This window comes from Palaemon carinicauda, chromosome 19 (assembly GCF_036898095.1).
Source record: "Palaemon carinicauda isolate YSFRI2023 chromosome 19, ASM3689809v2, whole genome shotgun sequence".
Classification (NCBI taxonomy): Eukaryota; Metazoa; Arthropoda; class Malacostraca; order Decapoda; family Palaemonidae; genus Palaemon; species Palaemon carinicauda.
This window is the reverse complement of record NC_090743.1, coordinates 38,398,849-38,413,848: the sequence shown is the minus strand read 5'-3', so window position 1 is coordinate 38,413,848 and position 15,000 is coordinate 38,398,849. Positions and strand designations below refer to the sequence as shown.

The 15,000-nt window shown below is 40.5% G+C and overlaps 2 protein-coding genes across 3 annotated transcripts in view; one reads left to right on the top strand and one right to left on the bottom strand.

Moving 5' to 3' along the window:
- The window catches only part of Hacl (2-hydroxyacyl-CoA lyase), a 320,106-nt gene that overhangs the window by 273,483 nt on the left and 31,623 nt on the right, over positions 1-15,000 (bottom strand). The window lies entirely within an intron of this gene.
- The window catches only part of LOC137658196 (protein Star-like), a 45,079-nt gene that overhangs the window by 421 nt on the left and 29,658 nt on the right, over positions 1-15,000 (top strand). Inside the window, exons 2-4 of one of the 2 annotated variants that reach the window (XM_068392874.1) lie at positions 3,435-3,556; positions 4,581-4,780; positions 5,685-5,890. In XM_068392874.1, coding sequence (XP_068248975.1) covers positions 3,436-3,556; positions 4,581-4,780; positions 5,685-5,890 — 527 coding nt within the window. In that variant the 5' untranslated portion in view covers position 3,435. The remainder of the gene's footprint in view (positions 1-3,434; positions 3,557-4,580; positions 4,781-5,684; positions 5,891-15,000) is intronic. The other variant, XM_068392875.1, reaches the window with a different exon arrangement.

The window sequence follows — 15,000 nt, the reverse complement described above, 5'->3', positions numbered from 1 at the left end:
CTTTTGATGTGTAAAGTATTCCCTTCAGATGTAAAATATACTCTATAGTGTGTAAAGTAATATCTTCCAGTGCAAAGTATTCCCTTGAGGTGTAAAGTATTTCCTTGAAGTGTAAGGCATTTTATTATGTGTAAAGTATTCCCTTCAGATATAAAATATTCTCATCTTGTGTGAAGTAATCTCTTCCGGTGTAAAGTATTACTTTGAGGTGTAAAGTATTCCTTTAAGGTGTAAAGTATTAGCTTGAAGTGTAAAGTGTTATTCTTTATGTGTAAATATTCCCTTAGTGGCGTCAATATGTTTCCTGCCGGACTCTTCATATTTCCACAGCTCCTTTAAGTTTTCAGACGTAATCCTTTGGTATAATGAAAGATGATTATTTATTTTCTTCATACTTTATTCATTACAACGTTGTTTCGACAAAACTTTGTCTTCATCAACCATTATCCTCTTCATAATCTAAGGATCTCTGAATTTTGAACTTTTCATCTTTTCTTTATTAACTTTTTCATTTTTAGAATTTTTAATTTCTTTAGAATAATCTCAACATAATTAATCGTAATATTTGTAGAAGCTGATGTATAAAGGAACTGTAAACTTATGGAAACCAGAAATCACTTGATAAAGTATGAAGAAAATAAATAATCATCTTTCATTAAACCAAAGGATTACGTTTGAAAACTTCAGGAAGCTGAGGAAATATGAAGATTCCGGCAGGAAACATATTGATGCCACTAAGACTATGGCCTTCAATGAAAATTGCATTAGAGAAAAGCTGTGTCCCAAAAGCACACACACACATATTATATATATATATATATATATGTGTGTGTATATATGTACATATATATATATATATATAATACATATATATACATATATATATATATACATATATATATATACATATATATACATATATATATATATACATATATATGTATATACATATATATATATATATATATATACATATATATATACATATATATATATATATATATATAATTCATTTATATATATCCAAGTATCACCACAAGATGTATTTAGTATTTAGCATATATGAAATAAGTATTAAGAAGGCTTTTCCAGTGTTCATGTTGGAAAATTATCAGAAAAGCGAATAGGAAAATGACTTTAAAAAATATAAGCAGGATAAAAGTTTGGTTTGCTCTTCAACTTAGTGAAAACAAAACACGGGTCCTGTGCGATAAGAGCTTGTTTATTTAGATAATAACTGTTCCAGTTTTATGATAGATTTATTAGATAAGAATAGACATAACAAACTAGGAATGTATAAACCTTGATCTGATCATTTCAGTTAAACCATGAGAGGGATCATAGCATTTGCTCTGTTTTTACATTTCAGGAGGTAAAAAGATATACCAAACTGCATAAAATAATAACAACAGCAACAACAACAACAACAATAATAATAATAATAATAATAATAATAATAATAATGATAATAATAATAATAATAATAATAATAATGAGGTCTCTGTGACAACGATGTCTTCCAGTATTTAATCATTTCTAGCTTCTTATATAACTATGAATCCCTGCAAGTTTCATTACTCTACGATTAAAATTGTCTCCAGGAAGCTGTTCACAAACAAACAAACACACACACACAAACAGGGACGAAAACATAACCTCCGGCTAACTTCGTGGATGGAGGTAATAATAATAATGCAAATTTCCTTATTACGCAATTAATGAACAAATGAGGGTAAAAAGGGGGTTTCACTATTTCAAAATAATACAAAAATCCATATCACGTACTTAATGAACAAAGGAGGTTGAAAAGAGGTTTTTAGTATTTCAAAATAATAAAAAAAATCTATATCACGTAATTAATGAACAAATGAGGTTGAAAAGGGGGCTTTCGTTATTTAAACATATCAGAGAGGCCATGAATGAAACGACTTGATATCGCCAATTTCTCTGCATACGAGACCCTGGTATCTCCCCCCCCACCTCCCTGTCCCCCTCTCGTGGGGTTAAAGAGCATAACTGGTTTGGCGTGGGCACACCTGCACGAAAAAAGAAACCAGATTCATTATAACTTCGTTTTTTACTTTTTCTATTCTTTATGAGTTCATTCACATTACTACCTACGAGACATTTCTAAAACTGCGCATAGTTGGCCCTGTGAATTTCACTCTATATAATTTTTCTTCATATAATATAAGACTATTATGTTTCTTAACATTATATCCAAAACATGTATTACTATATAATTTCACTATGAATAATTTTTCTTCCCATTTGATAGGACTGATTGATGTATATCATCAAATTACAACTAATATTTTTACTTAAATAATGTTATAGTATCAAATTTTATGTTATTTTTCACCTAATAGTATTATCAGCTACACTTTAATTGCCAGATATCTGTTAAGTTTAACAATAGTGGGTGCCGATAATTTATGAATATACAGTACTAGCAGACATTACTAGCAATTAAACTAATGACATGAAATCGGTTACGGTATAAATCTGTTTGATTTTTATCTCGTGGTTCTAACATGCCATAGAAAGCGACTAAAAGGACAGGTGCCGCCTCGCAGGATTGTTTTTTTTAGCAAAAGTCAATGCACACTGACAATAACTGTGGAAATAGCTGTCTTGCAGATGGACTATCTAGTCAAAGGTTAGGACAAAAACTGTGGTTGATGACTGCAAGTGCTTGCGATGGTAAAAAAACCCTCTGCCGAATTATAACCCTTGCCAGATCCTACTAGACAGGGCATCAGGCAACCGACCCCTTAATGTAGGGATAACGGTGAGAAAGAAGATACCTATCTTTGCTAAAATTAAGGGATGGTCCTGGTGAACAAAAATATACCAGTCACTGCCGCGTTCAGATATCGTTTTCTTTGAATTATTTGTTCATTGTGTTCAAATAGAAAATTCACACCTTGCATTGGGAAATTTTCTGTGTTCTATAAAATATTTCTAAAGTTTGTATTTTCAAATTCACGTTAAAAAAGAAACAGATCGGATACGTGTTTTAAAAAGTTGATTTGCAATTCAGAATCACGCTTAGTATTTATATAATTTATATATAGTTATAGAAACATTGTTAATACAACGATCTGGATGTTGAGGGGAGACTGTCCTTGACCTATATATATATATATATATATATACAGGTATATAAATATATACATATATATATATATACATATATATATGTATATATATATATATATATATACACAGTATATATATTTCTTTCCGGCCACGAGCAGCTCTCTGCGTCCATCGGGTAGCTGGAGACAGAGTAGTCATACCCTGGTGAGAGGGATGTCAGTGAAAATTGCCGGGTTGCGTGTATATATATATATATATATATATATACATATATATATATATGTGTGTGTGTGTGTAAACAAATAATATTTAGAACCATCGTCTCATTACAGAATGACGAACATACCTACAGAGGTCTCAAGGAGCTGGCGAAGCCTGAGAGCCAGTTCAAAGCAGGAGAAACTTTTTCTCCTGTTGTTCTGCGTCTTTATCGTCCTCTTGTTAAAATTCACGGGTAATTCACTACAAGCAGTTTCGTTTTCTCTTATTAGAAAGTGCTTGAAAGTTAATTCATATACCTAACGTCTATTATTAATTAGTTTTCAAGGTTGGCAAATGGTTTCATTAACACTCCACGTCTTGATTTTAGCGGAGAATACAATAGCTGGTTAAATGTGACAAATTATATCATTGGTTCATTGAGTAAACTTAACTAAGATGAAAAACATAGGATTTTTACAAAAAGATTAAGATCAATGAAGAATTTCAAAGTACTTTTCAGTCCAGAGGATTATCATAACTTTTGTATCCGTAAAGCAATTATTAAATATTGTTATTATTAAAAACAAATATCTGTCGTTTTATTAACTAATTAATACGCAGCCAAAATGTCTCTGAGTGACATAACCTCTGTACCAGAGTCTTCCACTGTCTTGGGATAGAGTTCTCTTGCTTGAGGGTACACTCCCACACACTATTTTATCTTATTTCTCTTCCTTTTGATTTTTTGAAGATTTTACAGTTTACATTGTAAATGAATAATCTATTTTAATGATGTCACTGCTCATTAAATATTATATCATCATTTTTCATTACGTCTCTTGCAGTTTATTTATTTCCTTATTTCCTTATCTCACTGGGTTAAATTTCTCAGTTTGAGCCCATGGGCTTATAGCGTCCTGCTTTTCCAACTAGGGTTGTAGCCAAGCTAATAATAATAAAAATAATAACAATAACAGTGATAATAATAATAATAATAATAATAATAATAATAATAATAATAATAATAGCAATAATAATAATAATAATAATAATAATAATAATAATAATAATAATAATGATAATAATAATAATAATAATAATATTGATAATAAGAAAAATAATAATAATAATAATAATAATAATAATAATGATAATAATAATAATGATAATAATATCAAAGCCACAAAAAAGAAAAAAAAAACCAACAAGTGTCTAAATCTTAATAACAATATAAAAAAAGCAATCTAACATTAAAGTATTCCTTTCTACCACAACAGCCTCTAGCCCATCCCCAGACGACACGAATTTCTTGGAAGCTATGGACGGAGCTATGCAGGGAGATACGAATTCTATTCTATATTTGAGCCTACTTCTGCTTCGCGCCAGCTGGAATGGACCGTTTCTAAACGACCCAGATAAAGAGGATTTCTCCGATTATGGCCAGAGTGTAGAACTGTCAAAAATACTCGAGATGAAGGCAAGACTCTTCTTTCAATATTTGCATGCAAGCGAGGATATCATCTTGCTTAGTATTAATTGATTTTGGCCATTTTCTTTTGCAATATGTGGAAAAACATAGTCTTCAAATTTGCAAAATTCATGGTGTGTTATCGTGATATCTATTTCTTGTATTGCATGCAAGCAAGGATATCATCTTTCTTAGTGTTAACTAATATGGGTTAATTTGTTTTGCAATATGAGGTAAAGCATAAAGTCTTCTAATTTAATTTGCAAAAATCATGATCCTGTTAACGTGATTTCTAATTTCTGCTAGTTCAATCTTTTTTTTTCTTTTTAACTTACATACAATTCACTCGGCTATTTCCTAATTACTTCCACAGTACACAGAGAATGCTTCTTACGAACGTCCTTGTCTTTACCTCAACTCTGAAACTTATTTCCCGGAAATGTCTTAAAACATTTTAATATATTTCTTTCAGAATATTTAGGTTATACCTTGCTATTTCTTCTTCATTATTCTAGACTCTTGAATATGAAGATTTAAAACTGTCTTCAGTCCATTTTAAGATTTATTTTCTTTTTAATTTCTTCCATTCTGTATCAGCTATACCTCATAAATTTAATTATACAATATATATATATATATATATATATATACTGTATATATATGCATATATACATATATATGATACATATATGTATATATATACATATATATACGTATAATATATATATATATATATATATACACTTATATATACTTTATATATACATATATATATGTATATATACATATATATATATATATATATACTGTATATATATATATATATATATATATAAAACCTGCTTTTATGTTCGTGTTCAAATCCGCCACAAAATCTCCCGATAAATACGGCTAATTAAAAGACTTCCTGCAGAAGAATGGGTTCTTCATAGAAGCTTATGCTGGCGACGGAGAGAATGGCAGCGTCAGCCTCTACTTCGAACGTAAACTGGACTGGGTCGGCCTCTTGGTGGAGTACGACTTCAACGCCTTTGAAAAACTCATCGAAAAGGAACGCAGCTCCTACGGGCTAAATGTTGGAGTTGCAACCACGGATAGGATCAAACTGATTAAAAATAGGTGGGTAGATAGAGAATGATTTCAAGGCCCAAGATGTTGGTTTGTTTATATAAATATATATTGCAGGCCGGGGAGAAAAGGGAAACGAAGATTTGACAAGCTCTTTCGTGTTATTATTACACCTTTTCAAGGTCTTATGATTTAAAAATACATTAAGAATACAAAAAAAACCCTCTGTGACGATGTAAAACAGAACAAAAATGAGAAAATTACAAAATGGTCAAATCTTCATTTCCTTTTTCTTCCCCGGCCTGGTGCCATCTAGAGACATCTCACGTTCCAGCGATTTGTCGTTACTACACACATATTTATATATATATATATATATATATATATGTATATATATATATATATATATATATATTTTTGGGCTCAAGCCATGTCGTCCTGATGGAAGTTCCTATAGGGTAGCTTCCTAGGGTATATTACAACTACGGCGATATTCCCAGAGAATTTACCTTAAGACCAGAATTCTAACTCCTGGGGCGAATATCCCTCGTGAAAGGGATATCGCGACATATCAGAGGACGTATTCTTGACACGCCACATGGCAATCTGCACCCCGAACAGAGATTTCGTCTCGCAGGGGGCAATTGGCAAGAAACGAATTCGGGAAAGAAAAAGGGGGAGCCGCTCCCAAGGCTCCCTATCTCCCGTTTTGTAAGCGTGCCTGGCGCCAATCCTGGCGCCATCTGTATTCCTTTCTGCATAGTTTAACAACTCGGTGTTTTTTTCCTGTGTTTCTCGCAAATCTTGGATTTATTCTGCTTTTCATGGCTTCTCCTACTTCGTCGGCCTCTGATAAGTTGAGTACCATGTCTTTTATGTATAAATGTAGGCTCTTGGTAAATTTTTGAGTGATTAATAGGATTAATCTTTGTTACAAGAGCCGTAGCCTACCGGAGGCGTCATGGACGCTGTCGCTCGCTAGGTATAAGTTTAGTTAGTCAGAGCGACATTCCCGGTTGTTTTGCTTTAATAAATTTTAGCTATTTAGCATTACATAGGATTTCCTTTCGTGCTTAGTATTATTTTGGCGAAGTATTCGCCATTCTGGCCTACGCTAGGCCATGTAGCCTAGTCGTTTGGTCCTAGTACTTCATGCATGATTTTGGTTTTTCAGAGTGTATTAAAATTTTATTGAAGCTTTAGGCTATGATTTATACATTTAAGATTGTGTGGAATATTTCCAAGATAGTATACGAGTGAGTTTCGGTGATTTAGGTAATCGATTCTCTTGGTGCCTAGGCTAAGTTGCTTATGGAGCCTTAGTATACTTTCTCATACTCCCCGGTTGCTTTCTTTTCTTCGGAGAAGGTATGCAATCCCTTTCCCTCTGTTTAAGCCTTGGGCTTATCCCTAAGTGATTTATCTGAATTAATTTTCGATAAAACTATACTGGGGTGATACTGTACCTTCCTGTTCCAGTAAGTCTGGTTCAAAGAGGGACAGAACAACAGAGTTTTTTAGTCTGAGTCTGTGTTTGTCTGGCTTGGGGTAGAGTCTCCCTCGCTGGCCTGACACAGACAAAGGTGGCTTAGCCTCCTTAGGTCACTACCGAAGGTTTCTGTGGATATGATTCCTTCTTTTGTGATCTACCAGACTAGTCCTTGTTGCTGTTCTCGGGGGAGGATAAGTTTCTTTCCCTGGGAGTAGCAACACCTTCCTTGCTTTGGTTCTCTGGGAGCTGGCAAGTATTGCTGGCCTCCCCCCTTGGATCTCCCTTAGGCTAAGATGAGTTTCTTGGCTGCGGGTGATCCGTCACTAAAGCAAGGTTGGTAGGACCCTCTTTTGTCCCTTCCCCCTATATCCCCGTAATGGCTACAGTACTGTACGTCATTCTACATCTGGACCTAGAATAGGTTAGGATGTGGAATTGACTCAGTCCCTTGCCGGCCGGCAGAGCTGCCGGCCGGCAAGGGTCTTCTGCTTTGAGTGCTGCCCGGACCTCCCTTGGTCCCTCATCCATGCCGGCCTGCAGAGTCAGACGGCATTGGTCAGGAAGCCTGAATTAGATTCTCCCCTTCCTTATTTGCACTCTTTCGGATTGCCGGGCTTGGAGGTAGTGTACACTCTTATCCCGGCATCCATTCTGTTTTTCTTCTAGTGCTGTACCCGACCCAGCTGCCGGCCTCATAGGCCGGCAGCCGGGCGGTTGTAGTCCTCTGGTTCTTTTGCTGCCGGCTGGCATCGGTCCTGTACCTTTGCCGGCCGGCTAATGTCAGCCCTTGTCTGCCGGTCACCAAGAGTGTGGCCGGCAGCTGGGTACTACCTTGTGTAGTTGGCGGCCGGCAGTCATTGCCGGCCGGCATTGGCTGTTGCCGGCCGGCACTTACTGCCAGCCGGCACATGCATTTGAACTAGCGTTCTGCCGCCTTATTGCTGTTAAGTAGTATACTTTAAAGCTAGTTATGGTGTGTGCCGGCCGGCACGTAACCTCCTATACTGTACCACTATTCTTCAGTATAACATATACTGTAAGAAGAAAACTATAGTATGGGTTTTGGTACAGCACTGTGTGTTCTAACACTTTTGTGTTTTCTTGCACAAGTCCTTTGCTGTTGCCCTACAGATAGGAAAGTGAGTTCTTTCCTGTCTATTATCCAGGATTTTAAAATCATTGCTTAGGTGTGAGCTCCACCTGTTTCCTCTGGAAACTTTGCATTGGTTATTCTAGAAGAGATTAACCATTCGATTTTATTATCTGGAAGGCTGCAGCAATTGGTTGTGAAGGAAACACAAGTGTGTGTCTTTCCTTTCTGAATTGTTATGCTATACTATGCATATCCAGTGATACATAGTTCACTTGATACTCATGGAAATTTCTTCTCTTTACAGAAGGACCCTCCTAAGTGCGGAAGTGTCTTCTGCAACGTCCGCAGCAAGAGCCTCTGCGGACATGAGTTTGGTAGGAGACACGCAGCATGCGCTGTCTCCAAGGGTGATCTCCGGTATTGGGACCCTCAGGTATGTACTGTGTGCATTAATCTAATTACGGAGGCCTTTGATTCCCCTAGGATGGCGGAATCAAGGGATATAGCAAGGGAGAAGCTTCGTACCTGGGTAAGGGGCTTCCAGAAGAACACCTCTGGACCTTATCTTCCAAGTGAGAAGATGAGGGCGTATCTTTTCACTAAGGCATCAGCTGATGCAGTGATTCCCCAGCCTCAAGAAGAGATCCCCCAAGTTCAGATCCAGGTGGATGCTGAAGTCTCGGTCGCTATGCAAGACATCCAGTTAGATGACAGGATGTCTGTCGTGGACGAGCGTCTGGAGGAAGACCTCCTGGCAGAAGCCCAGGGTGAAGTTCAAGCCCCAGACGTTGTAGAGGAAGAGGTCGATGAGGTGTCGGCTACTCCGGTTCAGATCCCGGAGCCTATTCCCTCAACATCGGCCGGTCTCCCAGTAGAGCTGGGACAGGCCCTCTCCTCCATTGTTGGAATGATCCATCAGATGCAGAAGGAGAATCAGGAGAAGGCGGCTGCAATGGAACTGCGGATGCAGAGCCTTGCAGAATCACATGGGCCCCAGAAAAGGCTCAATGTGAAAGACCTTCCCTTGTGCTCAGATGCTAAACCATATGTCCGGCTGAGGAAGGAACCAGCTTCAAAGGAGGAGACAGAGCCGAATGAGGTCATAGTGATGGACCATACTGAGGCTCAAGCTCTGCTTTCATCCTCGTTGAAAGAGAGGGGCTTCTCTAACTCAAAGGTAGCTGCATTGAGCAAGAAGCTCCCTTCCTTTGTGTCCTCTCCTGCTAGAGCCTTCCCCCTTTTTACAGAAAGGGTTTGCGGCTGTACTAAAAGCAGTCGAGGCCGACAAGCCTTGCCCCTCCCTGGAGGAGTGTAAACCCTTGTCGCTGGCCCTACCTATGGACCACAAAGACTGGAAGGACGTCCATCTTACGTTCTCAGTTGGGAAGTTGGAGGCTGATATCGCCGGACGTCAGTTCGGCGAGGACCTCCCTAAGCTGTCTGACTTTCTCTTGCAGAGAGAGTTCGAGACAAAAGAAAGACTGGCTGCCTCAATGTCTCTTCAGACTACTCTTGAGACGATGGCAAGTGTCCCCAAGGTCCATGAAATGTTCATGGTGGTGGCCAAGACTCATCTGGCCACAGTGACGAAGGACCTTTATGGCTTCGTCAAGGCGAGGAGAGCTTGTAGGGAGTTCGTGTTCACCTCGGCTACGGTGAGGCACGAGCCAAGGAAACTAATCTCCTCCAACATTTGGGGCAAAGACCTTTTTCCCTACCGATTTGGTCAAAGAAGTAGTTGATAAGGCCGCCTTGGAGAATAGAAACCTTCTCCAGAAGTGGGGCCTGGCTATCAAAAGAAAGTCTTCCCCGGATGAGGGTCCTCAACCAAAGAGGAAGACTATGAGGACTAGGCTACCGTCTCGGCCAGCCAAGCCTTTTAGACAGCAACAGCAACTGCAATTGCCATTGCCTCCAGTGCCCCAGATCGTGGCACAAACCCCGACCACTTTTCAGTGGGTACCCCAGGCCGTGTCGACACAGTCCACGGCATTCACCCCATCGTTCGAAGAGCAGTCTACTTCCTTTCGAGCAAAGCCTAAAGGGGCAGCCAGAGGCTCGTCTGGGCGCCCCTCAAGGGGAAGGGGATTCAGGGGTGGTCGTGGTCAGGGAGGCAAGACCTCGGGACGGCAGTCCAAGTGGGATGATACCGGTAGGAGGGAGACTTCTGAAATTTCGGGATCGGTGGACCTTCAATCCCTGGGCCCACAGCCTACTCAAGAATGGACTGGGCTGGAGCTGGTACAGCACTCCACCCCCGGGCCTTCGGGTTTTCCAACACTCCACCCCCGTTCTGGAGGAGTACGTTCAAGAACTTTTGGGGAAAAATGTGATCCGGAAGGTGAAGTCCATCAAATTCCAAGGGAGGCTGTTTGGTGTTCCCAAGAAAGACTCGGAAAAGCTCAGAGTCATTCTGGACTTGTCGCCACTCAACAAGTTCATAGTGTATTGCAAATTCAAGATGCTAACACTGCAACACATAAGGACCTTACTGCCCATGAGGGCATATTCCGTCTCTATAGACTTGTCAGACGCCTATTGGCACATTCCAATCAACCGTCGACTCTCCCCCCTACCTAGGGTTCAGGCTACAACGAAGACTATACGCCTTCAGAGCCATGCCATTCGGGCTAAACATAGCCCCAAGGATTTTTACGAAGCTTGCGAGCGTAGCTCTCAAACAATTACACCTAAAGGGAATTCAGGTAGTAGCCTACCTGGATGACTGGTTGGTGTGGGCAGCATCCGAGACAGAATGCTTGCAAGCTTCCAGTCAAGTGATCCAGTTCCTAGAGTACCTAGGTTTCAAGATCAACAGAAAAAAGTCTCGACTTTCTCCATCTCAAAAGTTCCAGTGGCTGGGAATCCACTGGGACCTTTTGTCACACCGTTTCTCCATCCCGGCGAAGAAAAGGAAGGAGATAGCGGGTTCTGTCAAGAGACTTCTAGATTCCGAAAGGATATCAAGACGCGAACAGGAGAGGGTACTGAGCTCTCTCCAGTTTGCTTCAGTGACAGACCCAGTACTAAGAGCACAGCTAAAGGATGCAACCGGAGTTTGGAGAATTTATGCATCAAACGTGCGAAGAGATCTGAGAAGACCAGTTCCGCTTCGGCTACGTACTCTTCTCAGGCCTTGGTCCCAAGCCAGACATCTAAAGAAGTCGGTTCTTCTTCAGCCACCTCCCCCGTCGGTGACGATTCACTCAGACGCCTCGAAGGAGGGATGGGGAGGTCACTCTCATCGGAAAAAAGTCCAGGAGACTTGGTCCAAGCTATTCAAGACCTTTCACATAAACTTTCTAGAAGCTATGGCAGTACTCCTTACCTTAAAAGAAAGTTTCCCTGCGTCACTCGATCCACATAAGGTTGGTGATGGACAGCGAGGTAGTTGTGAGATGCTTGAATCAACAAGGATCGAGGTCACCACCTCTCAACCTGGTGATGGTTGCCATCTTCCGATTGGCGGAAAAGAAGAAGGGGTACCTGTCGGCAGTTCACCTTCAAGGAGTCCGCAATGTGACAGCGGACGCTCTATCCAGGTTCACACCGATAGAGCTGGAATGGTCCTTAGACGCAGGATCATTCTCCTTCATTCTGAATCAAGTCCCAGAACTGCAGATAGATCTCTTTGCGACGAAAGACAACAAGAAGTTGCCCCTGTACGTGTCCCCGTACGAGGACCCCTTAGTGGAAGCAGTGGACGTGATGTCCCTCAACTGGAACAGAGGGTCCAGGATTTATCTGTTCCCTCCTCACAACCTTCTGTTGAGGGTCCTCAACAAACTGAGATCCTTCAAGGGGGTAGCGGCAATAGTAGCCCACAAGTGGCCGAACAGCGTGTGGTTCCCCCTGGCATTGGAACTACAGCTGAAGTTTGTACCGCTACCAGATCCAGTTCTGACCCAGCGAGTCCAGAAGTCGACTGTCCGCGCTTCATTACAGAAAACCCGGACCCTGCAGCTCATGATTTTCTCTCCCTAGCGGTGAGAAAGCGTTTCGGGATTTCGAAAGCCAGCATAGACTTCCTAGAGGAATATAAGTGCAAATCTACTAGAAGGCAATATGAGTCATCTTGGAGAAAATGGGTGGCCTTTGTCAAGGCGAAGAATCCGCAGGAGATCTCGACAGACTTCTGCTTATCTTTCTTCATCCACCTCCATGGTCAAGGATTGGCAGCTAACACGATTTCAGCGTGTAAGTCTGCTTTGACAAGACCCATTCTATATGCCTTCCAGGTCGACCTAGGTAACGAGTTCTTTAATAAAGTTCCGAAAGCCTGTGCTAGACTCACACCTTCAGCACCTCCAAAGGCCATTTCATGGTCTTTAGACAAAGTTCTTCATTTCGCTTCTCTGTTGAGCAATGAAGAGTGTGCGTTAAAGGATTTGACACAAAAAGTTATTTTCCTATTTGCACTCGCATCCGGGGCCAGGGTTAGTGAGATTGTAGCCCTCTCGAGAGAGGCTGGTCGTGTTCAGTTCCTGGATGGGGGAGAACTGAACCTGTTTCCGGATCCTACGTTTCTCGCCAAGATTGAGTTACCCACCAACAGGTGGGGTCCCTGGAGAATCTGCCCTCTGAAAGAAGATGCATCTCTATGTCCAGTAGAATGCCTAAAGGTCTATCTTCATAGAACTTCAGACTTCAAGGGTGGTCAACTATTCAGGGGAGAAACATCAGCCTCAAATTTATCTCTGAATCAACTCAGAGCGAAAATCACATATTTTATTCGCAGAGCGGATCCTGACAGTACACCCGCAGGTCACGATCCGAGGAAAGTTGCCTCATCCTTAAATTTCTTTAATTGTATGGATTTTGAACATCTCCGTTCATACACTGGCTGGAAGTCTTCCAGAGTGTTCTTTCGCCACTATGCGAAGCAAGTAGAGGAACTAAAGAGATCTGTGGTAGCAGTGGGTCGCGTCGTTAACCCTACTGTTTAACTCTGCGAGGAACAGTGGTTTTAATTGGGACGATTAATTCCAGGGTGAGTGTGTAGTTACATACTGTACTACAAACTAAGTGAGGGCACTGAGTTGCTCATGTAGACTGTTCCATTTCCAAAGGTGAACCTAGCATAAGTGCAGACAAGTGTGCCGAGCGTTTCTAACGCTAATGTCATTGATTTGTAATACAGACTTTTATGACTTTGATACCTCGGTATCTTAAAAGTGGCATTTAATGTTTTTTCTTTCAGATAAACAAGTTCTGTTTACTATCATACTTATGCTTAAAGTTTTGGGTTATCCTCTTCTTATATATATATATATATATATATATATATAATTGTGGTTAACCTGTCTGTTTATTGTCTGTCAATGAACTGGTTCTTGAGAACCTTGCGTCTCCTTCACCTGTGTCAATTTATTGGTATAATTGAGCATTCATTCTATGTACCTTATCTGGGATAATTCTAATAGAATTGTTCCTTTATGCAAGCTATGTTGCATTGGTTTATGCTTTCCCTTAACGGGAGGACCCCGTCCCATAAGGGGACGATGGCGGTTTTACTAGTTTCCTCCTATGCGGATATAAACCTTTGTCCAATACAAGTATTGTGCGGAGAACTGGTCGATATTTCATATTGACGCAGTGGTTCTTTACAAACTATGCTTTACTTAATATAGGGCGAGACCACTATATTAGCTTGCCTGGTATTCATACATAGGTATATGTACTCTTCGAGACTTTTCCAGAGTCTAGTAGGACTCTTCCCTGTAGGGAGCAGGAAGCTCTAACATGGTTTATAGTTAGTTGAAAAGATGTATAACGGTAACATCTTAGGTCTCTAGGTCTAGTCGACCGGGAAAAATTACCTCCGGGGAGTACGGCACGTTCTGAGAATCCACAGATACAGTAATGCTCTGGTATACTTCCATCAGGACGACATGGCTTGAGCCCAAAAAACGGATTTTGAGCGAAGCGAAAAATCTATTTTTGGGTGAGATGGCCATGTCGTCCTGATGGACCCGCCCTTGCCTTTCTAAGAAAGGGCTGTAGGACCCCTCCCTACATACAGTATCTGTAGCACCTCGTGTACGCTACAAGGAATACAGATGGCGCCAGGATTGGCGCCAGGCACGCTTACGAAACGGGAGATAGGGAGCCTTGGGAGCGGCTCCCCCTTTTTCTTTCCCGAATTCGTTTCTTGCCAATTGCCCCCTGCGAGACGAAATCTCTGTTCGGGGTGCAGATTGCCATGTGGCGTGTCAAGAATACGTCCTCTGATATGTCGCGATATCCCTTTCACGAGGGATATTCGCTCCAGGAGTTAGAAATCTGGTACCTTAAGGTAAATTCTCTGGGAATATCGCCGTAGTTGTAATATACCCTAGGAAGCTACCCTATAGGAACTTCCATCAGGACGACATGGCCATCTCACCCAAAAATAGATTTTTCGCTTCGCTCAAAATCCGTTATATATATATATATATTATATTATTATCATTATTACTTGCTAAGCTATAACACTAGTTGGAAATGCAGAATGCTATAAGCCCAAGGGCTCCAACAGAGAGAGAGAGAGAGAGAGAGAGAGAGAGAGAGAGAGAGCCTTACCTTATTGCCTTATTT